The 22254-nt window shown below is 58.8% G+C and overlaps 4 protein-coding genes across 8 annotated transcripts in view; 2 read left to right on the top strand and 2 right to left on the bottom strand.

Moving 5' to 3' along the window:
- Nucleotides 1-37: 37 nt before the first annotated feature.
- Nucleotides 38-14842, bottom strand: NDOR1 (NADPH dependent diflavin oxidoreductase 1). 2 transcript variants are annotated; one of them, XM_021533683.4, is made up of 15 exons: nucleotides 14688-14842; nucleotides 12935-13069; nucleotides 12313-12390; nucleotides 11941-12038; nucleotides 11135-11233; nucleotides 10457-10558; nucleotides 9765-9971; nucleotides 9339-9460; nucleotides 8203-8423; nucleotides 7733-7840; nucleotides 6961-7075; nucleotides 5976-6122; nucleotides 5344-5462; nucleotides 2900-2994; nucleotides 38-242 (listed from the first exon to the last, which is right to left on the bottom strand). In XM_021533683.4, the coding sequence occupies exons 1-15, from the start codon at nucleotides 14805-14807 to the stop codon at nucleotides 98-100; spliced, it is 1911 nt and encodes a 636-aa protein (XP_021389358.4). In that variant the 5' UTR covers nucleotides 14808-14842; the 3' UTR covers nucleotides 38-97. The 2 variants fall into 2 exon arrangements, with proteins under 2 accessions (XP_021389358.4, XP_021389359.3); XM_021533684.3 differs by lacking the exon at nucleotides 12935-13069 and having other exon boundaries at nucleotides 14688-14822.
- Nucleotides 14843-14982: 140 nt separating this feature from the next.
- TMEM203 (transmembrane protein 203) lies at nucleotides 14983-15765 on the top strand. Its single transcript, XM_021533731.4, has one exon. It carries the CDS (start codon nucleotides 15123-15125, stop codon nucleotides 15531-15533), a length of 411 nt encoding a protein of 136 aa, XP_021389406.1. The 5' UTR covers nucleotides 14983-15122; the 3' UTR covers nucleotides 15534-15765.
- A 3588-nt stretch (nucleotides 15766-19353) lies between these two features.
- LOC110472231 (ectonucleoside triphosphate diphosphohydrolase 8) overlaps nucleotides 19354-22254 on the bottom strand; it is a 19518-nt gene continuing 16617 nt past the window's right edge. The window contains exons 10-12 of one of the 2 annotated variants that reach the window (XM_085593692.1): nucleotides 21178-21251; nucleotides 20990-21080; nucleotides 19354-19699 (exon numbers count right to left, since the gene is read on the bottom strand). In XM_085593692.1, coding sequence (XP_085449818.1) covers nucleotides 19613-19699; nucleotides 20990-21080; nucleotides 21178-21251 — 252 coding nt within the window. In that variant the 3' untranslated portion in view covers nucleotides 19354-19612. The remainder of the gene's footprint in view (nucleotides 19700-20989; nucleotides 21081-21177; nucleotides 21252-22254) is intronic. The other variant, XM_085593691.1, reaches the window with a different exon arrangement.
- The window catches only part of LOC110472232 (ectonucleoside triphosphate diphosphohydrolase 8), a 10042-nt gene continuing 8997 nt past the window's right edge, over nucleotides 21210-22254 (top strand). For 2 of the 3 annotated variants that reach the window (XM_077787943.2, XM_085593699.1), the window contains exons 1-2: nucleotides 21342-21475; nucleotides 21860-21996. In XM_077787943.2, the coding sequence (XP_077644069.2) occupies nucleotides 21874-21996 (123 nt within the window). In that variant the 5' untranslated portion in view covers nucleotides 21342-21475; nucleotides 21860-21873. Of the gene's footprint in view, nucleotides 21301-21341; nucleotides 21476-21859; nucleotides 21997-22254 lie in introns of those variants that run through there. The other variant, XM_085593700.1, reaches the window with a different exon arrangement.

Genomic DNA, 22254 nt, shown 5'->3' with positions numbered 1-22254 from the left:
GGGGTAATCCCAGCCCAAGAAAGATGCCAGAGGCAGATCCCTTTGCTGGCTCATTTATTCAGGCAGTCTGTGAGGAGGGGGAGGCAGGGAGGTAGGCTCATGACCAGGTTTCAGACTGGAAGCGCCGGGACCGTTCCAGGGCTGTTAAATGCTCCTCTGCTTCTGAGGGGGACAGGCCACCCTCCAGCTGCAACACTGACTGCAAGGCCTCGGCCACTGCTGCTGGCATCTGCTTGGCATTCCTGGGGAGACAGCAGGACACAATGGAGGGCGAGCAGGAGCACAGAGAGGGGGGCAGAGCAGCAGCCCCAGTGCTCTGGGATCAGGAACCAGCAGCCCCTGTGGCCGAGCCCACCACGGGGCAGTGGGAACCTGCCTCATCCTGCCAAAGGCTGCCTGGCACAGGGTAAATGACAGGCTGGAGAGGCAGCTCCTACCACTCCCTCGAGAGAAGGGCCGTTATCCACAGAGCTCCTCGGCACAGGCGTGTGCAGGCAAAAACACGGCCACGGGCCCCAGAGCCCAGGGATGGAGCATCACAGGTCAGGAGCCCAAACACCAGCCCCACACAGCTGCATTTACCAGCATCCTCATTAGAGAGACACAGGCAACATGTACAGGTTGGAATTTATCTGCAGGAGGGCAGGAAACTGTCCTTTCATCTCTGGAATCACTCAATGTCAAACATGTCTGATCCTCAGCTGGGCAGAAGCAGCTGCTCGTTACGTGCTGCTGCCTGCTCTCAAGAAATCCAGAATGATTGGTTTGATAGTGACATTTGGAACCAATGCCAGTTCACGCATCAAAATCAGAGAAATACTGGAGCAAACATTGAGCCCCTGTGTAGAAAATACCCAAAGAGAACTCAGCACTTTCAAACACAATTATTTCTTATGGGAAATCAGAAATTCTGACTTTTTTTCCTGGAGAGAATTTCATTTGATGAACTGCCTGTGCGACAAAAAAAAAATCTAATAAAAATTTTCCCAGCCTGCTCCACTTGGCACAAGCATCTGGCAACGTCCTTGCTGTTTCCCAAGAACAAGGCAGAATTCTGACTTGCGTTTGAAGCTGATTAGCATCCCAAAATACCCAGAAAGGAGGTCTTCTTTTTTTGGATGAGTTGCATTGTTTCTGAGTCAGGCACTGATATGCAAGTACAAGATAATGGAGCTGGGCTTTCTGATGGAAAACATGTCAAATAGTTATTTTTTCCCCAGAAAAGAGACATTTTCAATCTTTTTGCCCCCGAGTGAGACAAGGTAGGAACAATCCTAGAGCAGATGCAGGCCTGGCTTCCCAGAGCCCACCTGGCCTGAGAAGGGAAGGCAGGGCAGACACAAGTGTCCCATGGTCCAGGGCTGCTGCTCAGGGTCACACAGATCAGGACTCACTTCCCCCAGCTTTCTCCCAGTCTGGCTGAGACTGAATTTGGGGGGAAAACAGGATCACCCACCTGCACTTTCCTGCCTGGCACCCCACTGACAGCTCCATCTGTGGGCCAGGGGGGACATGGTGATCCTGGAAGCCTTTCTACAGGGTTTGGGCCATTGAGGAAAGGAGGAACAGTGTCCTCTTCAATCAGCACAGTGTCACTTGTACAGGGATCCCAAGGCTCTGGGATCCCACCTGCCTGATGGGGGCTCAAGGACACCCCACTCCAGGGACAAAGCCCCCCACAAGAGGAGTCTCAGGGCAAACCTGATGCCCAAAATACATCCTCATGGCCACACAAAATTTGCCATGGGGACAGCTGTGCAGGCCCTGCTCTTTCCAGGAAACTGATCCTTTTTGGGGATCTCCATCAGCACCAAAAAGTAGGAAAGAGAATGGAATGAGAAAATAAAGCCATGACCCCATAGCTCAACAGTCTCAGCATTTGGGCACAACCCCAAGTCTCACGTGCTCCAAACCCCAGACCTGGGGGCAGGGATGCCCAGTTTGGGGTAAGGCTCCAGGAAGCCCCGTGCTGCAGCAGTGAAGGATGGAGTGGGGTGGCCTGGCCTCCACTGCCCAGGAAGTAAACAACAATCTCCTTCTCCCAGGAATGCAGCGAGGCCAGTCCTGCCCTGCGAGGCACCAGGGCAGTTCCTGCCCTCCTGGAGGTCAGGCAGGAAAGAACCTCCTGCAATTGCTGCTCCTGTTGACAGCCAGGCCCAGGCCCAGGTCACAGGGGGCACAACCAACGCCACGGGCAGGCTCTGCCCGGCTCCAGGAGCCCAGAGCATTTCCCAGGCCTCGTCCTGGGCACGGGGAGCAGCCTCTCCCTGCAGTGCAGGACACAGAACTGCCGACGCTCTGACCCCAAAGGCCAGACCCCCCTTCTGGCCAGCAGCTCCAGATGTGCAACCAGCCCTAGACAAGCACCTGGAGAGGGACTGTGCTGTCCAAGGCCAGTGGCTGTGGTGCAGCAGGGCTCATCCCTGCCCCGGGAGGCAGCTTTGGGTGCAAAGAGCCAGAGAATGTGCCAAGGCTCCCAAAGCTGCTCCTGAGCCCCAGCACTGCTGGGGGTCCTGCCCACACAAGTGGCCACAGGTGCCACACAAGCCTTTTCTCCAGTTTCATCAAGCACTGCTGGAGGAGAGGGCGGTGCAGGGGCCAGGCCTCTCCTCTGTGTGGATGTGCTGTGAGTCAGAGGCTGGCAAGGGGGAGGGCTGGGCAGGTGCCATTGGCTGGAGAAGCTTTACCAGTTCCAGCTGGGCCCCTCCTAATGGGAGCATGGGGTAGGTGAGAAATGTCTGTCTCAGCCCAGGGCTCTTGGAGCAGGACATACAGAGAGGAGGAATGAGCTGCCCCTCTGCAACAGGGGGTTGAGCCAAGGAAATGCCTCCAGGTGGGTGAAGAAGCAGAAATGTGCAGCCCTGCTGCCCCAAGCCCTCCACAGAGACCTCTCACTCACCCAGCCAGGTAGACATGAGCATTCTCACTGCTCAGCAGCTCCCACACCAGCTTCCTGTTCTCCCGGATGCGGTGCTGGACATAAACCTTCTCCTCCTGCAGGGAAACAAGGCACTGAGCCCACCAGCTCTGGAGCAGCCCCAGCTCCTCCTCTCAGGACTGTTCTCGGGCTGTTTGCAGGAGCTCAAGGCAGCACAGCCCCTTGGAACTGGAGGCACTGGGAGAAGCAGCTGGATTGATGACTTCCCCATGACCAATGTGGAGAAGAAGAACTCCACACCTGATATCTGCACTGGGATGAGCTGCTGGGAATTTGGTGCAGCAGCAGGAGCTTCAATGGGGAACGCTGGGCCCCAAGCAGCCCTCCAAATCTTTTGGGTGTCCACTGCTCAGAGCCATGACCTTGAGAGGCCCTGTGAGGGTTTCCTTCTGCCCTCTTCTCTCTTCTCCCAGTCTGGGCAGAAGAGGCTCTGTGGCCCCTCTGTGCCAAGTCTGCTACAGGACAGAGACCCTTCCCTGCACCCCTGACTGCTGGAGACCTGAAACAGCTTGGAAGGGCAGAAAGCCTGGAGGGACAGCCTCAGTCCCAGTCCTGGCCCCTCCACTGTGCTTAGGGACTGGATGAAGACTGGCTCTGGGCACAGTACAGCCCAGTCAAGCAGAGTTCCCGAAGGGTTAATCTTCAAGACTTCAAGAATCCAAGCAACTGCCTACAGCCCTGGCTCCTACCCAAGAGAACACCATTGCCAACGTGCCTGAACTCACTGCTGGCCTAGAGGGCTCCCGTGACAAAGGTGACACTGTGATGAAGGCCAGGCCCTGTGCTGGGCGTCCCCCCACGCCCAATTCTGCTCAGTGGTGAGCTGAGCATGGGCACAGCCTCCTCCCCACGCCCCCCTCTCCAAAGGCAGGACAGCTCTCGCTGTGCTCAGGTCCTGCAGGCTGGAGATGTGTGTGGGAACAGCCCTAAGCAGCTCCAGCCTGGGCTGTCCCAGGAGCTGGTCACTGTGGGTCCCACAGGTCCACTGGCTAATGGCCCTGGAGTGCCAGCTTGGCCTGGGCACAGCTCTGACCGGGCAGTGCCCTCACCAGCAGCCTCAGCTTCATCAACAGGAACGAGCTCAGTGCTGCCAGAGGCCCTGCCAGCCAGGCTGGGCTCTGAGGACATCACCTAAGGACCTTGAAACCAGTGACACACTGGAGTCACAATGTCTCAGGGCATCCACGTTCGCCTGGAACCAGTCTGCACTGTGGGTGTTGGGACAGGGGTAACTGCAAAGGGACTTTAGAGAGGAGAGTAAAACTTTGCTCAGCTGTGGAGCATCCCAGCCCTCACCAGAGTCCTTGACAACAAACTTTTTGATGAGCTAAAGGCTGTGGTATCTCCTGAACCCAAAGGCACAATGAGCCCAATGTGGCTCATCTCACCTGGCTGTGCTCCCACTCTGCCTTGGGGACAGAGGACTGGTGACAAGCTGCTTTAGCCTGTGGAGCAGGAGAGAGGGGACACTCCAATGGAAGTCTCGTCCCTCAACAGTCAGCAAGAGCAGAAGATGGCTCTGGCTGCTCTCCAGATTCAGAGCACAGTAGATGCCCCTTCACTGGTCATTCAACACCTCTCTGCAGTGCTGCTCCTGCTCATCACAGACTTGAAAAGCCTTCACAGAAGCACCCAGCTCCTGCCTCACAAGTGAGTGGATAAAAGATACTGAATTCATATCAACACATGCACACAAGCAGGAGAAAGGGCTGGAGCTGGTGCAGCTGAGCTACTGAGAGATTGCCATTCCCTTTTTATCACATCTCTGTTCCAAAGCCAGGCTGAGCTTTCAGTGCCATCAAGGGACAGAGGAAGGCAGTGAAACGGATCCCCAACTCAGGGAGCCTCTCTGGCAGCACTGCAGGCCCAAGGCAGGATGAGGGCTGCCCAGCAGAGACACTGCCTGGGAATGCAGGGAGCAAAGTGAGGGGCTGAGTTGTAGGTGTGCTCATACCCATGGGGAGTTTCTCTCCATATATCTGGCACTCAGAGAGAGCTGGCACAGAGGCCAAGCTCCTCAGCTTCAGCCAGGGCTCAGAGGGAGACTGTGAGGAGGGGTACTTCTTCTTAACCAAGAAGCCTGGTAACCCTCTGGGAGGCTTGGGAGCCTTTTATCACTCACGTGGTCCAGCCAAACAAAGCTGGTTAATGCCTTATCTGCTCTGCCGCTCTCCAGCTTTGTCCCAGCAACCTTTCCAGCTCAACTTAGCCAGACACGTCCCTGCAGAGCAGGAGGGGATCTCAGCCAGCACTGAGGTGTGTGGGGAAGTGAGGTGCTCACTGTGCCACCTCACCAGATCCCTCGCCACTCATGCCAACAGGTACAGGGGACAGACACACTGGCAGTGTCCCATCAGTGCTGCCTGAGATGCTTTTGTACTCACCCTCCTCTTCTGGGCACTAACCTGGTCCCTGGAGAAGGCGGTGAAGAGTGTCAGGAAGCCCTTTGTCACCAGCTCTTCCCACTCCGTCTGGCAGTAGAAGTCCTTGGACTGGTGTCGGCAGCCGAAGAACAGACAGTTCCCTGTGGGAGCAGAGCACCAGGGCTGTGCTGGGAGCACCCAGTGCTGGGCACTGCTGGTGCTGCCTGCCTGACAGCCCTGGCCTGCAGAGCCATGAGCCTGAAGGGAGCAGGAAAACAACTGACCTGTGGCAACCAGAGGCCCCTGTCTGCTGAAAAAGGAGGAGGGCAGACAATGTCCCCCAGGGCTGCCTGTTCCCTGAGCCAAGGGAATGAGGATGGGACAAGCTGCAGCAGCAGCTGAGCTCACTAACACGTGTTCACTCTCAGAGAGCCAAGAAAGAGCCTCTAAAGAGCCTGACCCAACCCAAGGAGCTGCCCTGCAGCACAGCCTGTGAATAACCACAAGGCAAGGCTCTGGGCCTCACCTGCCCCAGAGCTCAGCCTGCTTCTGCACAACACAGCAAAGCCTGACCTGGTGGAACCCTCATGAGCCCCCAGTCCATCCTTCTGTCTGCTGACACAGACCTGTCTGTGCAAGGGGCATCCTGAGTGCCTCCCAGGACCACCCCTCACCTCTACATCCCAGTGCCACCCGCTCCTGTATCGCTGCTCGGAAAGGTGCCACCCCTGTGCCAGGGCCAATCATGATCACAGGGGTGGCAGGGTCAGCTGGGAACTTCATTCCTCCAGTCTTCACCCAAAGAGGCACCCGGACATCACCTGTGAAACAGAGAGACTGACAAGCATTGCTCTACCACCTGTGCCCTGTGCCTGCCTGTGGAGGGTGAGTGAGCACCCAGCTCTTCCAGGGTGCTCCAAAGACAGACAGAGCTAGCTCATCACCCCCTGGCACTGAGGGCACACTGGGTGTGTGAAAAGCACTTCAGCTGTCTCAGCACTGCCTCTGCAAGAAGCTGAGTGAAGAACAGAGCAAGGCAAGAGCCCCCCAGCACACAGGCTGCAGGACAGCCCTCTCCTCACACAGCCTCTGCCAGGGAAGACAGTGATAGAGGCAAGCAGAGATCCCAACCTGGCTGGATGTAAGGGAGGCCCCAAGGCTGCCAGAGCTCCAGGAGCACTTGGACAAGGCTCTCAGGGATGTACAGGGTGGGATTGTTGGGGTGTCTCTGCAGGGCCAAGGGCTTCACTGGATGATCTTTATGGGTCCCTTCCAACTCAGCTTTTTCTGTGATTCTGTGAAAGAAGGGACCAGCCTTCCCAGAGCTGTGGCTATGGGACTGGAGGTGCCCAGCAGTCAGAATGCTACCAGCTCCAGGACACCAGGAGCAGCCCACAGTGGATAGCAGGGTCAAGTAGCTAGGAAACCCAGGAGGTCAGGGTAAGCTGGAGAGGCACAGCGTGCTCTGATGAGGATGGAGCAATGAGGAAGGACAGCAGGACCATCCTGCCAAGCCAGTGTGTTCCCCATGGAGCTGGTGCTCCAGCCAGGCAGCTTCTGCACATGGTCAGCACCCACACAGCTTGACTGCAAGCCCAAGGGACGAGCACTGGGTGCTGTGGGAAGCACTCAGGATTGTCACAGAGTCCAAGCACTTACCCTGCTCTGGGTTGAGAGAGGCCAGCCAGGTGGAGCAGAGCCCACGGCGGGGTTTGCTGAGCCGTGTCTTGTACCGCACCACGGCCACGAGGATCTGCATCCGCTCGGGATGGGCCTGTGTCACACAGAGCCATGAGCACAGCTCCTCACAGACAGGACACCTCCCCTCCCTCAGGGACACAGCCTGTGCCCAGCTCCCACCAGACTGCCTGCAACACGCATCCTAGTCTGGCACAGCCACTTACAATGAAGCACACCCTTGTTCAAAACCTTTCCAGTGGGGAAGGGGGTTTTCCTGGGAACCACTGCTACAGGAACGCTGTGCACAGCTGCCAACAGTGATGGTGACTGTACAACCCAAGAGGCTCCCGTGGAGGACAAATCCAGCTGTTCAAGGGCTGAGTCCGCAGGCAGCCGGGCCGGTCCCGCTGCCACCTCCTGGCAGGACAGGGAGCAGCATTCCTCCCCGCCCAGCTCCCGGGATATTCCACATCCCACTGCTCCCAGGGACAGCAACACCAGACCTATGAGGTGTGTGGGGACAGTCATGGCACTTGCAGACACTGTGTGCAGGAGACCAAGTCTCCTAATCTGAAGGCTGGCCCAGCCCTCAAGTTTGCATCCAGCACATCAGGCTGCTGCAGGCTCAGCACAGAGCAGGGATTCGGGTGGGCTGTGGAGGCTCCAGGGGACATCTGCACCCAGTCCGTGCAGCCTCTGCCAGACCATCTGTTCAGACTCTGAAATGAGGCCAGAAGGGCTGAGCTCTTACCAGCGTGGAGGAGGCAATGGAGAAGGCACGGGGTCTGATGCGAGGGATGAGGTCGAGCAGGTAATCAGCTGGGATGGAACACGTGGCGTGAGGGAAATCCCACAAGACCTGCAAAGGCAAGAGGGTGAGGCCTGGTGACCCCAGAAGGCAGCCTGCCTGCCCTCAGGGTGCCAGAGGCTGTCCCATACAGCTGTGCCACGCTGCCCTCGGCCACGGGCACCACGCAGGGCACCTCTCAGCAGCAACCACCCCGGCCCATTGCCCTGTGCCCCCCAGAGCAGCACAGAGCCCACCCGAGAGCCCATGAGGATCTAGAGCTAGTCTTAACCACGCTGGAAATCATGGAGTCTTCAGAAAGTGGGTGAAGTAGATTAAACTCCTCAGCCAAGAAATGATGGCTGATCATGTCCTGGGTGCCTCCAGCCCCAGCCCAGCCCTCCCGGGGCAGCTCTGCCCTGCTGCAGCCCCACCTCCAGCGTGGTCCTGCGGGGCCGGTTGCAGTAGCTGTACAGCTCCTCCTGGCCCTGTGCCGAGCTGAACTCCTGCAGCTTCTCCCGCTCCAGCTCATTTGTGGAGAAGTAGGCCAGGAGCTCGAAGAAGGAGCGCCGTGGCACACAGGAGATGTCCAGGTAGTGTGTCACCAGATACTGGATGCTGCAGGGCTGTGGCAGGAGGGGAGGAAGGGACGTACCTGCAAGGCAAGGCAGCGGGGACAGCTCAGGGCCAACACCTGCCCACCTGCTGTCCCCAGAGCAGGGCAGCCCTGCTGCCTGCAGCACCACACGTGCTACTGGAGCCAACTCCACCCTTCCCTGCTCCCACTGTGGGCCTCTGGTCCCTGCTCTCCCCAGTTTGCTTTTCAAGCCCACAAGTTTGCAACAGAGGAAGTCTGCAGTGTTCAACCGTCCCTCACTTTTGGCAGGTGCTTTGGGATAATGCCTTATCCACATGACTCCCACGCTGCATGCACACAATGCAGAGGAAATGACCAGCAGTGTCATGTGGCAGGCCTATCCGTGTCTCCCACGTCTCTCCCAGTGGTGTGAGGAACAGCCTGAATTTCTCCTGGGTTTGTCTGCCGGGCAGAAATTACACCATGGACAGACACAGGGAAGTTAAGAGGAAGAATGGGCGCTCAGGAGCCAGGAGAAAAACGCTCCCTGTTTCATGCAGGCACCAAGAGCTCTGGGGGGCCTCCAAGGAGTTTATCTGGTTGCTTGTGCTGGTTTATGGCTGCAGGAGCCCCTCAGAAAGTCCCTGGGGCACTGGCAGAGTGGGGAGACCTGCATATCTCATGCAAGGAAGCACAAGATTCCCAGTTTGGGCTTGGGGCTGAGGAGGCTGCAAGATCCTCCCCACTCTGTGCTGGGGCTGCCAAGGCACAAGGCTCAGGTGGAGTCTGGCACTGCTGGATTCCTCCAGTCACACAGGCCCTGCACAGGATCCACACACACAGCACTGGAGGGAAGGACAGGCAGATGTCCTGTATCCATCCAACATTCCCAACCAGGTCTACAGCAAAGGAAGAGCAGAGCTCCAGGCTGGGCCAGAGCTCGGGGGATGCCCTGTCTCACAGGAAGGGGAAGGAGCAGCAGGCAGGACCTACCAGGCTCCGTGGGCTCCAGCACAAAGCGTCTGTGTGGCTCCAAGCGCAGCAGCTGGCAGAACTGCTGCACATCTTCAGGGCAGTTCTGGGGCTGGATCATCGCCACGTCCCCTGCCCTGAACCTGGGGATGCAGAGAGTGCTGCCAAGCACAGCCACGGGGCAGAGCCACAGGCACAGCACGGCCACCCCGACCAGCACCCACACCAGGGGAGGCAAATTCCCAGCGCCACCAACTGCTCCAACAGGCAAAGGGAGCTGGCCCATGGGCAGGACCCCCACGCCATGGATGGGGGCTTGCAGCAGGGACCATGACCACAAGACTGCAGCCTCAGACATCAATGAGGAAGGGCAGCAGAAAAGGAGGGCAGGCTCCAGGACACCTGGTCCCACACAACAGAGCTTGGAGGAGTCAGGAAAATGCTCACGTGATCCCTGAGCCCGCGATGTCAAACTCAATGAGCCGGACATCCTGGAAATGGGACTGTGCTGTGACCCTCTGGTTGGACACCACGCGGGCAGCGAAGGGATGCAGCTCGCAGGGAGCAGCCTGAGGAGCCGCCGGCTGGAGCAGGTCACTCTCGGGGTGTGGGGAGTCCTCAGGCAGGTAGTGCAGGGTGTATTTGGGGGGCAGGCTGTGGGGATGAGAGCAATGCAATGCAATGCAATGCAGCAGGGTTACCGCCATGCCACAGCTCCTCTGCTGCCACAAGACGAGAGGCAGGGAGAGGCCTGGAGTGTCCCACTGCATCCACCAGCCATTGCCCCTGTCCCCTGGAGCTGGCCTGTGTAAGGGAATGCAATGGAGACTGCCAGAAGGAGATCCCAAAGGCTTCAGAGCATGTAGGGGGAGCTGGCTGGGCACACACACTCTGCCAGGGCCAGAGGCACATCAGGACAGCAAGATGGGCAGAACCTGTCTGGGGCAGCTGTCACACCCCCCAGGGGAAAAGGAGACACCCATCCAGAGAGAGATGGGCCACCTGTGGCCAAAGCACAAGGGACATTGGGGACACCAGTGGGAAGTGCTCCTGCTCCAAGCAGAGCACATCTCTACTCTGGAGAACAGCTGAGGAAGCAGAGCCAGCCCCAGCAGTCCCTGCCCACCCTCTGCACTCACCGCACGTCGGGACTGATGATCTCAAGGCCAGGAGGGAGAGGATACAAGGCAAGGATCTTGTCCCACAAGGCCACGAGCCAGGGATCAACCACTGCATCTGGCCTGCAAGTGGGAAATTCGGGCTGCAGCAATATCATCTCTTCAGGATCAAGCCCTGCTACCCCTGCACATGCCCAACAATAATTCCCACAGTCACCCCAGGCCATTCCCTTCCAACTTCAGGTCTGGGAAGAAACATATCTCGGCCACTCTACACACTCATCTGCTCTCCAGGACCCAACCACTAACACCTGAACAGGATCTCCAGTCCTGAGCAGCACTGAGTCACTGGGGTCACTGTCCCTGAACCATCCACAGCCTTTGCCCCGTGCTAGGTGAGCACAGCTGAGGATGCTGCAATGCCCACAGGTACAGGGCTGTGTGACACAGCCATGCCCTGCTCTGAACAGGTCTGGGACTGAGCCAGGGGTCATGGCCACATTCTGGGGGCCATGGGACACCCTGGAGAAGCAGGTAGCCCAGGTCCTGGCACAGGAGGATTATGAGCAGAGATCAGCACATTCCCAGAGAGCTGGAGCAGCCCCAAGGTGGGAGCAGCACACAGCCCTGCCATCAGCCCCAGGACAGAGCTGCAGGACATCCCGGGGCCCCCCTGCCAACCCTCCTCTGGGCTCTTACCCCAGGTCATGCTGGTCATCTCCCAAGGCCACTGGCAGCAGCGGGCTGCCCCCGAGCTGAAGCAGCCGTTTGTGCAGCTTCTTTGCGATGAAATTAAACCTGAGCAGAGAATAACACAGGGCAGGGCTGCTGCAGCAGTGCAGCAGGCACTGCCACAGCACCAGCACATGCTGCTAGGGCCACCAGAGCAGCACACAGGCAGAGCCAGCACTGTGACCTGGCCCATGCCCTGCCCGGTCTATGCCAGTTCACAGACCCAGCTAAGTGCCAATTGCTGGCCCTCACAGGCTCTGCCCATCCCCAAGATGTGACAAGGGGAGGTCCAGCTTCCTTTCAGGGCAGCTTGTGCCCTAGGCCATAGAACATTTCCTTCCCTTCAGCCCCCCACAGCCCCACAGAGCTCAGGCACACCCATCCTCCCCACTAGAACTCTTTGAGGCACACAGAACAACCTTCTGGGAGAGACCTGGGACCAACGTGGCTGGCTGCCACCTCTGTTTGATGTCCCCTGTTGCCTTGGCCCATAGCTGTGATAAAAGACTGACACATTATGTCTGACCCTTTGCAGCAAAGCATCCTTGGTGAGGTTGGGAGGAAAGAAAAGGGCAGATGCCTAATTCCTGGGGGTGAGGAGGGACACAGTAGGGCAAGGATTTTTAAGGCTGGTGGGAGTTACATTTTGTCTGGGCTGCTGCTCCAGAATCAGACTCTGTCTCCCCTTACCCCCTTGGCTCTCCAGCCACTCTGCTCTCTAGTGCAGTCAGAGCTGTGAGGAGCAGCTGCCCAGGGGCTGCAGAGCTGCTTACTTGGGGTAGGAGGAGTCCCCGAGGCCCAGCACAGCGTAGTCCAGCTGGCACAGGGAGCTGGCAGGGAGGTTCTTCCGGAACAGGAACCGCCAGAACATCTAGGACAGACACAGCTGGCCAGTCCTGCTGCTGTCAGGCACCCTCCTGCCTGCCTGGCCCTGCATCCCTGCTCACCCACCCGCTGGGGCCTCCTGCATCCTAGCAGAGTGGGGAGCATGGCTTCCTGCAGAAGTGCCCCTGCTCCTGTTCCCTGGGATGTGAGTGATGCTGCTGCAAAGCTGCCCCAGCAAGAACAACCCCTGCTCGAGCTGCTTCAGGAGAGACAGCTCTGCAGCAGGAATATAAAAGCAACAGGACAGAAGCACATCTTACCTTCATGTTGTCAGGTGGGTCTCCCTGGCCGGTGGTTGCACACACAAACACCACCAAGGGCTCGTGGATGAGGTTGGCCTGTGGGTACAAACATGGCACAGTCAGGTCAGCAGCCTCCAAAGTGCTCTGGAGCCAGGCTGGGACAGCTCGGGGTGTTCAGCCTGGGGAAAAGAAGGCTCCAGGGAGAGCTCAGAGCCCTTCCAGGGCCTGAAGGGGCTCCAGGAGAGCTGGAGAGGGACTGGGGACAAGGGGCAATGTCCATAAACTGAAGGGGGTCAGGTTTAAGTCAGACATTCTTCCCAGTGAGAGTGACCAGGTTCTGGCACAGGTTGCCCAGAGAAACTGTGGGTGCCCCTGGATCCCTGGAAGTGTCCAAGGCCAGGCTGGGGAACGCTTGGAGCAACCAGCACCAAGCCTATCTGAGTTCAACAGTGTTTGGACAACACTCTCAGGGACAGGGTGGGATTGCTGGGGTGTCCTGGGCAGGCCAGGAGCTGACTCAATGATCCTGATGGGTTCCTTCCAACTCAGCTTGTTCCACGATTCCGTGGTGCTGTGGGAGGTGTTGGTGCCCATGGGGCTGGAGCAGGGCAGTGCCCGGAGCAGTGAGTGTCCCACTCACCACGTCACAGCTGTCCAGGGCCTGCACCCGGCAGCGCAGGTGCCGGCGCTGGGCTTCTCTCCCAACCCTCTCGGCCGTGTCCTGAGCTGTCCCAGTCTGGCTGCCAAAAAGCACCAGGAGTCCCCGTTCTGCCATCTGCAGGAGACAAGAGCAGGAGGTCAGCAGAGGGTGTCAGAATCTGAGGTATTGATGATTCTGAGATTGTAGAAAGTCTCTGTCTGTCAGCCCCCTGCCAAAGCAGAAGCCATAATTGGTCTGTGCTGGTTTCCAGGTTGTTTATTCTGTTTATCTCTCACATGTTCTGCTGCCCTGCCCAGCTCTGTCCTGCAGGGCAGCGTGTGGGGCTCTGCCCTCAGTGGGATGTTACAAACATTAAATACCAGAAACTCCCTGGGCTGGATTTACAAGAACGTGCCAATATCTGTCACCTACGTTGGACAGTGTGTCCCCAGCCTGAACCAACAGAAAAATGCCAACACCACAGTGAGACATGGAGGGCATGAAGAAGGAGAAAAAGGACAAGGCACACCCAATTTCCTTCATTTTATCCCCTTTGAACTCCTAATCTAGAATCCTAAAATTTTACTTTTGCACCCGTGCCACACTTAATTATTACTGATATCAAACACTCAGAGGTTATAATTCATCCTGTAAGATTGAAAACTCTTTTCCATGGCCAGAGATCACAGACAGTGTGTCTGGGCGCTCTGTCCAGGGGGTTCCTGACCCCTGCCAGGGTCCCAGGCCTGCCAGGGCAGCCAGAGGGAAGCTCTGGATTCCTACAGAGGGCAGGAGAAGAGGGGAGTCAGGGCTGCAGCTGCCCGGGCCCAGCAGCACTGATCCCGGGGCTGACACAGCATGCAGCCAGCACAGGGGTGGCCAAGAGTGGGCCACAGGGGTGGCATTCAGCTGTGGGGCCAAGGCTCCCAGGCTCTCTTCCCACCCCTGTGCAGCACTGAGGGTGTGATCCCATGTCCCAGCCCATACAATAAGCAGGGACGCTACTGTGCTCCTCGTCCCCACTGCCAGGCCAGGGAGGGACTAAAATCCACATCCCGCCCCACTGAACTGCCCTCGCCAGCACAGGCTGAGCACAGCTCTGGGACTGCCTGTTCCCCAGTCCTGGTGTAACCTTCCCGTGTGCCCTGGGAATCCTCCCTCCCCTGAGGGGGCTGGGGCAGAGCCTGGAGGCTCAGCATAGACAAAGAGAGCACACGGAGCTCTCGGCCAGACTGACAGAGCAAGGGCCCAGCCCGGAGGGAATGCAGCCCTGGGAACTGTCTGAGCTGCAAACGGCTGCCGCCACCACCATGTGCCCACAGAATAGTATTAAATTAAATCTTAATAATAAAAAATAAAATCGCAGAATCACGGACTGGTTTGGGTTAGAAAGGACCTCAAAGCCCAGCCCATTCCACCCCTGCCATGGCAGGGACACCTCCCACTGTCCCAGGCTGCTCCCAGCCCTGTCCAGCCTGGCCTTGGGCACTGCCAGGGATCCAGGGGCAGCCACAGCTGCTCTGGGCACCTGTGCCAGGGCTGCCCACCCTCCCAGGGAACAATTCCCAATTCCCAATTCCCAATATCCCATCCATCCCTGCCCTCTGGCAGTGGGAGCCATTCCCTGTGTCCTGTCCCTCCATCCCCTGTCCCCAGTCCCTCTCCAGCTCTCCTGGAGCCCCCTCAGGCTCCCGGGGACCCTCCCCTGCCGGAGAGCAGCCCCGGCCCGGCCCGGCCGCGCTGCGGGACTCACCGCGGACCGGCTCCATGCCGCCTCTGACGTCACCGCCGCGCGACAGCTCCCGCTGACGTCATCGGCGAGGCTGAGGCGCTGGGAGCCCCCGCTCACTGTGTCCCCGCCTGATGACATCATCCGTCCGTCGCCTCTCACCGTGACGCCATCGCCCCGCGCCGGCGGGCCGGGCCGGGCCTGGTGCCGGTGCCGGTGCCGGGCCGGGCCGGGCTGGGTCGGGTCAGTGACTTGTGCCGGTGCCTGTGCCGGTGTGGGGCTGGTGCCGGGCTGGGGACTTGTGCCCGTGCCCGTGCCGCTGTCGGTGCCGGTGTGGGGCCGGTGCCCGACTAGGGACTTGTGCCGGTGCCGGTGCCGTGCCCGTGCCGGTGCCAGTGCCGCTGCCGTGCCTGTCCCCGTGCCGGTGCCGGTGCCGGGCCGCTGCCGTAGCCCCGGACGATGCTGTTCTCCCTGCGCGAGCTCGTGCAGTGGCTCGGTTTCGCCACGTTCGAGCTGTTCCTGCACGGGCTGGCCCTGCTCGCCTTCTCCGTGCTGCTCGTGCTCAAGGTGGACGGCGCGGCCGCCGCGCTCTCCTGGTGGATCGTGTTCGTGCCCTTCTTCGCCGCCGACGGGCTCAGCACCTACTTCACCACCATCGTGTCCGTGCGGCTGTTCCAGGACGGCGAGAAGCGCCTGGCCGTGCTGCGGCTCTTCTGGATCCTCACCATCCTCAGCCTCAAGTTCGTGTTCGAGATGCTGCTGTGCCAGAAGCTGGTGGAGCACACGCGGGAGCTGTGGTACGGGCTCATCATGTCGCCCGTCTTCATCCTGCTCCAGCTGCTCATGATCCGGGCCTGCCGCGTGAACTGAGCCCCGGCCCGGGGGCCGGGCCCGGGGCCGCTGCGGTCGCTGTCGCCGTGCGGAGGGGCAGGTGACGGGCGGGGACAGGGGCAGTGCCCCAGCTCGCCGCTGTGGTGCAGAGCATCACGTTTCTCCAAAAGCTTCACATCCCTGTTTGTGCCCCCTCAGCTCCTTGTCCTGTCCTGCGAGAGTGGCTGGGCATGACAGTTATTTTATTTTAGAATAAAAATGCATTGAAGGATTAGGTTTATTTCTGAGATTCTTTTTGCCTAGAAAACAGTTGTACCTCAGACTGCTGCCTAGAGGGCGGGTGGTTGCTGTAGATCCCCTGGTACAGCCCAGACCCCTGCCCTGCCCTGCAGCTGGCTCATGGATTTCCATCTGTCCCCTCACTTCCCCGAGCACTTCATACTTTCAGTGCTCTGCTGGGAGTTTCTGAGGTCAGGTTGAGATCACTGATTTGTGTATTTTTGAACAGGAATATGATTTTTCTTTGTGTTTCACTCCATTTCCTACATTCAGAAATGGGGGTGTGGGGAGGCAGGAGCGTGCAGGGGTCTAGGCTGTACCAGGGGATCTACAGTAACCAGCCCCCAGCCCCCCCAGAGAACAGGAGGAATTCAGTATTCCCTGTGGAAGTGCAGACCAGTGTGTGAAGTGCCAGTGTCACCGGGATGCTAGGGTGGGGTTGTCTCTGCAGGGCCAGGAGCTGCACTGATGATCCCTCTGGGTCCCTCCAGCTCAGGAGGTTCTGTGATTCTTGCACAGCCTGAGGTGGCACCGACCTGCCTCTTCAGCTCCTGTTTCCCATTAGGATGCAATCTCCCAGGGCATGCTGTCACTTGCTCCAGGTGCTCCCCTTGGGGCCTCTCAGTGGCTCCCCTGAGCCAAGGACACGTCACCTGGGAGGTGGCAGCCACCTGCTCACACCCCCAGTGTGAGCTCATCCCCCTCTTGCCTGGTTGTGCCACCTGCCCCCGGTGACCCCGAGCGCACAGCCAGGGCTGTTCTGTCACAGGAGGGGTGCCAGCAGCAGCCACGGGGTCACTGCTGTGGGGCTGGGGGGGCGTGGGGTGGCAGCTGTGTGGGGTCGGGGTGTGCTGCAGCGCTGGGGAACTGGAGCCCAGCAGGTGAGGACAGGAGAGGAGCAGGACAGGCAGCAAAGCCTCTGAGTCAGGAGGGAACACGCACCGAGTGGCCCTGGGGACCCACGGTGCCTTTGGCCACTCCCACAGCCCCCAGGCACCAGCTAATTAATAAACTCAGGAAGGGGCTCATCAGCCCCAAAGAAGATCAAACAGATGACCACATCCCTCAGCCTTGCTGCATGGCACACAGCCTGCTGGGGCTGTCTGCACCGTGAGTCCCAAACCAGCTCCAGCCCTGACACCGGGGTGGTGTCAGAGACAGGGGGACATCCCCCGTGTGCCACGTCGCTGTGCCACCCGCCTCACCTGCCGGTGCCTTTGCCAGTGCTTTGCTGCTGCCTTGGGGACAAACCAGTGGTCAGCGTGTCCCAGCTCTGCTCCTCCGAGGTAAGGCGGCTTCCCTGGGGTGTGTGGGGACACAGGGGTGACACAACACTGAACAGCAGCTCTGGCTGTGCTGCCCTGGTGGGGGTGCTGGGGTGGGGGCATGGTCTCGCAGCCAGGACCACCCTGTGTCCCTTCTCAGGACTCATGCTTGGTGCAGAGGAGTCACCTGCTGTGCCCAGGGCCACCAGGTCCTGGAGCAAACCCTGCTGGGGCATTAGTGCTGGCACACCAGCCTGTGGACACACACAATTCTTTCTGGGAGCACCCCCCATGGAGAAATCCTGCTGGAGCCTCCCCACTCTGACACAGCTTGGGGGACCCTGACCCCATTCCCTGCCCAGTGTGAGCATCCAGGTGCCTGGCCTGGGCTGGTGACTGCTCAAGCTCCAGCCAGCACTCTTCCCGCCTGCAGAGCGCCCTGGCAAAGGTGAAAATGTCACCTCTGGGTTTATTCTCGTTGCTGTGGCCGGTGGGGTGGGTGCTGCTGCCAGCAGGTCCTTTCCCGAGCCCAGCAGCAGGGGAGTGCCCTGCTGGTCTGCCCATGTGGATGCCCTGGGAGGGAGGTGCAGCTCCCAGGGCTGCTGCTGCAGATGCCACCCCAAGCCCCTCTGCACCCTGGGCTGCTGGGGAAGGAGCCTCTGCACAGCCCAGCCCAGGTGCCAAAGCAGCATTCCTGTGGCACAGGGGCAGTAGCAGCCCCAGCTGCCACCTTCCTCCGTGTGTCCCAGCTCCTGCAGGGACGGGAGCAGCCCCTGGAGAGCCATCTGAACCTGGGGAGGGGTACACTGCAGGAGAGCAGCCAGTGCTGCTGCGTCCATGCCCGGAGCACAGCCTGCCTGCCACAGCCCAGATGGGCTCCCAGCAGCAGAGGACAGGGCTCCAGCATGGCCTGGGCCTCCAGAGGGGCAAGGGGGCTCCCAAAAGCCATCTGGGAATGGGTGGCCCAAGGGACCTCCATCCCTCCCTGCAGCTTGCCATGGGCAGTGCCTGAGGACAGGGAAGCTTCAAATGGCCCAGACTCCTCCAGTCCTGCTGGAATCAGAGTAGGGGGGAGGGCTGGAGCCGGTCTCTGCTGGGACAAATCCCAGCAATACCCAGAGAACGTCTGGCAGAGGAACATGGGGCAAGAGCAAGTGGAGCAGCACTCCTGGAGGCATGGGACATGCTCAGAGCCACCGCCTGCACCTCCCACCCTGGGACTGGGGTGACCTTACGGAGCAGAAACTGAGTTCTGGGAAATGAGACTCTCTTTTTTAAGCTTGAGTCAAGGTGCTTTCCTTTCGGAAGGCAGCAGGAAGGTGTTGGCAGTGGAGGTGATGTCATTTCACAAACAGCCGTCAGCCTGGCAGTGGTGTCTGGCCCAGAGCCCCGCCGAGTCCCCACACCAGCCTGGCAACTCCCTGCTGGGTGCCAGAGTCATTGCAAGGGCCACAGGCAAATAAATACATGCCAAAAGCAGATCAAACAGGGGTGTGTGTGTACTCTGGCCACACTTCCCCACAGCAGATTTGTCTATCAGAAGTCAGGATGAGACACTCGGTCCCTTTCTCAATTAGGAGCAAATAGCACATTTCACTCTCAGCAGAGCACAGCCCTGAAGCCAAACAGGGCTGGGGTGATGTGCCCAAGGACCTGAGGGGAGCCAGCTGAGAGCAGCTGCCCCTGGGAGCCATGCACCCCATGGCCCTTCCAGGTCACCACATCACCCTGAGACCCCGAATTTAGCAGAGACACCCCTTTGGGCAGGAGTGTCTGAAGAAAATTGAGGGCTGGATGTAGCACAGAGCCAGGGTGTTGCTGGGGGCTTGCTGGGGAGGGTCAGGGCAATGAGGGCTCCCCTGCACAGCGTTTCCTTCCCAGCATTGCCCCGTCTGACTCAGCTAAGGCAGCTGGAACTGTGTCCTTCCACACAGATCCTTGTGCTCCTGCCAGAGCCCAGCCAGCACAGCATCACCAGGCAGAGCTGCAGAGCTGCCCATGGGGCCAGCATGGGCAAGGGGGAACAGCCCCTCAACAAAACCTCTGGGACTGTTTCTTTACTACAAAAAGGGACAGGAAAAGTGAAGAGCTGCTTATCCTGTGTTTGAGTTTGGAGCTGGAGGTTTTGGTCAGCTCTGGGTGCACACAGCCAGTGGCAGTGCCACATGTCCCCAAGGGACCAGGGCTGGTTGGTGCCTCTGTCCTAAGTGAGGATGAGACCCCTGTGCTCAGAACAGCCCTGTGCAGTCAGCAGGGGATTTCCAGAGCAGAGACACTCATCCCCCCCTCCCACTGAATCCAGGTGAATCCAAAGGTTGTGTGTTCTGTGGAGGTGGGAATGCAGGAGTGGTGGCACCCTCTGGGCTTCAGGAGCCACCCCAGAGGAGACTGCCATGGGAACGTTGAAGTGCAATGTACTGACATGCCATCATAGCTCAAAATGAAAGAGTTTGTGTTTATTTTGTTCTTTCAGGTAAGAGTCAACTATGTTTTTCCAAAAATAGGGTGAGACTTACAGGAAATGCACGACAGACATTTCCCTAAATGTCAGAGAGGGAAAGTACCATGAGAAAGTTAAAAATTCACTGCAGCACAGCACAAACAAAAGAACTTACGAAACACAAAGGAATAACCAATCCTGCAGTGCTGGAGAGCCATGACCTGGGAAGTGAAGAGGAGGAGGACACTATAAATCAAATGACAAAGCCAAAGAACAACTTTGTGTATTTGCAGTGCTTATTAGCATAGTAAAATCCCTGCCCACAGGCTGTGATCCCCCTTACTCACATAAGTCCCTTCCTCACAGAGCAGAAGTAGTAAAAGAAGCATGCAGGGTCTCTTTAAATGAGGCAGAGCCTGCAAAACCAATGGCTGCACTAGTTGTGGTTGGATTTGCTCATTTCTATTGCTTCAAATATGTAAAAATGGGCACCTGGCATGCTGAGGGTGTCAGCTTTGATTCACCACCCAGCACCCATCTCTGCATAGATGTGAAATAAAGCCATTATCTCGACTCAGAGTGTGAATCTGCTTCTTGCCCACGGGGTGGAAGAGCCCAGATTAGGGACAGCAGGAAGAGGGAGCAGCCAGAGGAGCCCTGCTGTCACAGCATGGTGACACTGCCAGTGCACACAGCAGCACCTCTGAAACACCTGTCACGGTGCTGGCCAGGGGCAGGGGCAGGGGCAGGGGCAGGGACAGGGGCAGGGGCAGGGGCAGGGGCAGGGGCAGGGACAGGGGCAGGGGCAGGGACAGGGGCAGGGCAGTGAGAGCTCCAGAACAGCGTTCCCCTCCCGGCACTGCCTCGTCTGCCTCAGCTGGGGCAGCTGGAGCTGGCTCTGCCCGTGCAGATCCTGTGGCAGCCCCAGCAGGCTCTGTGGTAGCCCCAGCAGATCCTGTGGTAGCCCCAGCAGATCCTGTGTTAGCCCCAGCAGATCCTGTGTTAGCCCCAGCAGATCCTGTGGTAGCCCCAGCAGGCTCTCACCAGGGAGCTGCAGCAGCAGGAAGCAGCTGGGCTGCAGGGCCAGGAAGAGCACATCCCTGCTCCCCTGTGGCACATCCCTGCTCCCCTGTGGCACATCCCTGCTCCCCTCTGGCACATCCCTGCTCCCCTCTGGCACATCCCTGCTCCCCTCTGGCACATCCCTGCTCCCCTGTGGCACATTCCTGCTCCCCTCTGGCACATCCCTGCTCCCCTGTGGCACATCCCTGCTCCCCTGCCCTTCTGCTCCCAGGGAAGTCCTGAGTTCTCCCCACTCCCTCACCTGCCCTCAGGGTCTGCAGGGGCCCCAGGAGCAGCACGAGGCTGGGTCCAGCCCAGGGAAGGGGTGACCACAGCCCCAGCTGGGCCACGATGGTGCCTTGGCACTGCTGAGACCCCCGGGCAGGGCAATCCTCCCCTCTGGTGTGAGCTTCCACCTCACTGCAGGGAAAGTTATATCAGGTACCTACCACTCTGTTAGATTGCTGGGCAGTGCATGCTGCAAATATCACTCTCACCTCTTCCAGACCTTGCAGAGAGCCTGTCATGGGAATGTTAAGGCTGGGAAGAGCAAAGAGAAAACAGAAAGAGGGGTGTGACAGCCCAGAGAAGCAGAGGGATAAGGGTTAAATACAGTGATGTGTCCTTCATACGATACCATTCAAATGAGGAGGAAGAGGAACTAATTGGCTGAAGAGAAGGGCAATGCCAAACTGGGCCATGAATATACACCTGCAAGACAAACAGGAGAACAGATATTCAAGAGTTCCACCTAAGGCTGGTGAGGTCTCAGAGAAAACAATGGGGGGAAGATTTTCCAGAAGTATCCACTTCCAGAGGACATAAAAGGCAAGTTCAAGCTGCGCTTGCTGCACTGGAGGAGCACAGAGGGACCCCGAGGGACACCAGAGGGCATGGCCTGGTGAGCTGGGGCAGTGCTTCAGGAGTGCAGGCAGGTGAGCTGCCCTTCCCAGCCTGTGGAACAGCCTCTCTGCCCAGCTGCAGTGCCTCAGCTGAGGGCTCTGCAGCTCCCCATGCTCTCCTGTGTTCTGGGCTGGGCTCCTCTCACCCCTCCCAGACCCGGGTATGGGAGCTGGGAGATTGTTGTGATCCCATCATGGCTCTGCCAGGCTGCAGGGCAACCAGCCCCTCTTTCCTCCAGCTCCCTGTGTTTAATCCTAATGCTGCTTTTCCCAGGTAAAAATCTAATTATTCATCAGGATTTCTGAGTGGTGTGGCTTGAGACAGGGTCAGCTTTCAGAGCGGATCTCCTTGCAGCTCTCACTGACACCGTTGTTCCCAGGTGTCCAGCCACACTTCTCCCATGTTTGGGTTTTCAGGAGCCTTCCCCCCGATGCTGGCCAGGAAGAAGCCTTTCACCAGTGCCATCATCGGGGCGCTGGTGGCACTGTCCCTCATCGCCCTGGTTCTCAGCCTGGTGGGGGTTGAAGATGTGACACTGCCACCCACGGTCAAGGTGAGCCCAGAGAGGGTCCCTGAGCACCTGTGGGGCACCTTGGGCAGGTGCTCCGAGCCAGCAGCTGCCCCGTGGGGCTGGGAGGGGCAGTGGGGTCAGGACCTGCCTGGCAGTAGCAGGGTGGGTGTTCTGTCCCCACTTGGAGGTGCAGGCAGAAGAAAGTCAGAGGGGAAGGCTCCTCTGGAACTTATCCCCACGGTGCCATGCCAGGTTTGGTGATTACCCTGGGGCAGATGCTCCCTGTGCTCTGCCAGGGCA

Source organism: Lonchura striata, chromosome 17, assembly GCF_050655825.1.
Source record: "Lonchura striata isolate lonStrDom1 chromosome 17, ASM5065582v1, whole genome shotgun sequence".
NCBI lineage: Eukaryota > Metazoa > Chordata > Aves > Passeriformes > Estrildidae > Lonchura > Lonchura striata.
Note: the sequence above shows the minus strand (reverse complement) of the source record. Positions and strands in the feature narration are given on the sequence as shown.

What these genes read in the sequence shown, in the direction of transcription:
- NDOR1 (XM_021533683.4), bottom strand. Translation starts at nt 14,807, where the DNA reads ATGATGTCATCAGGCGGGGACACAGTGAGCGGGGGCTCCCAGCGCCTC. An exon ending in CGGCATGGAGCCGGTCCGCG is followed by an intron (nt 13,070 to 14,687) that starts GTGAGTCCCGCA and finishes TGTCTCCTGCAG; the next exon opens with ATGGCAGAACGGGGACTCCT. An exon ending in GCTCATGTCTACCTGGCTGG is followed by an intron (nt 243 to 2,899) that starts GTGAGTGAGAGG and finishes CTGTCTCCCCAG; the next exon opens with GAATGCCAAGCAGATGCCAG.
- TMEM203 (XM_021533731.4), top strand. Translation starts at nt 15,123, where the DNA reads ATGCTGTTCTCCCTGCGCGAGCTCGTGCAGTGGCTCGGTTTCGCCACG.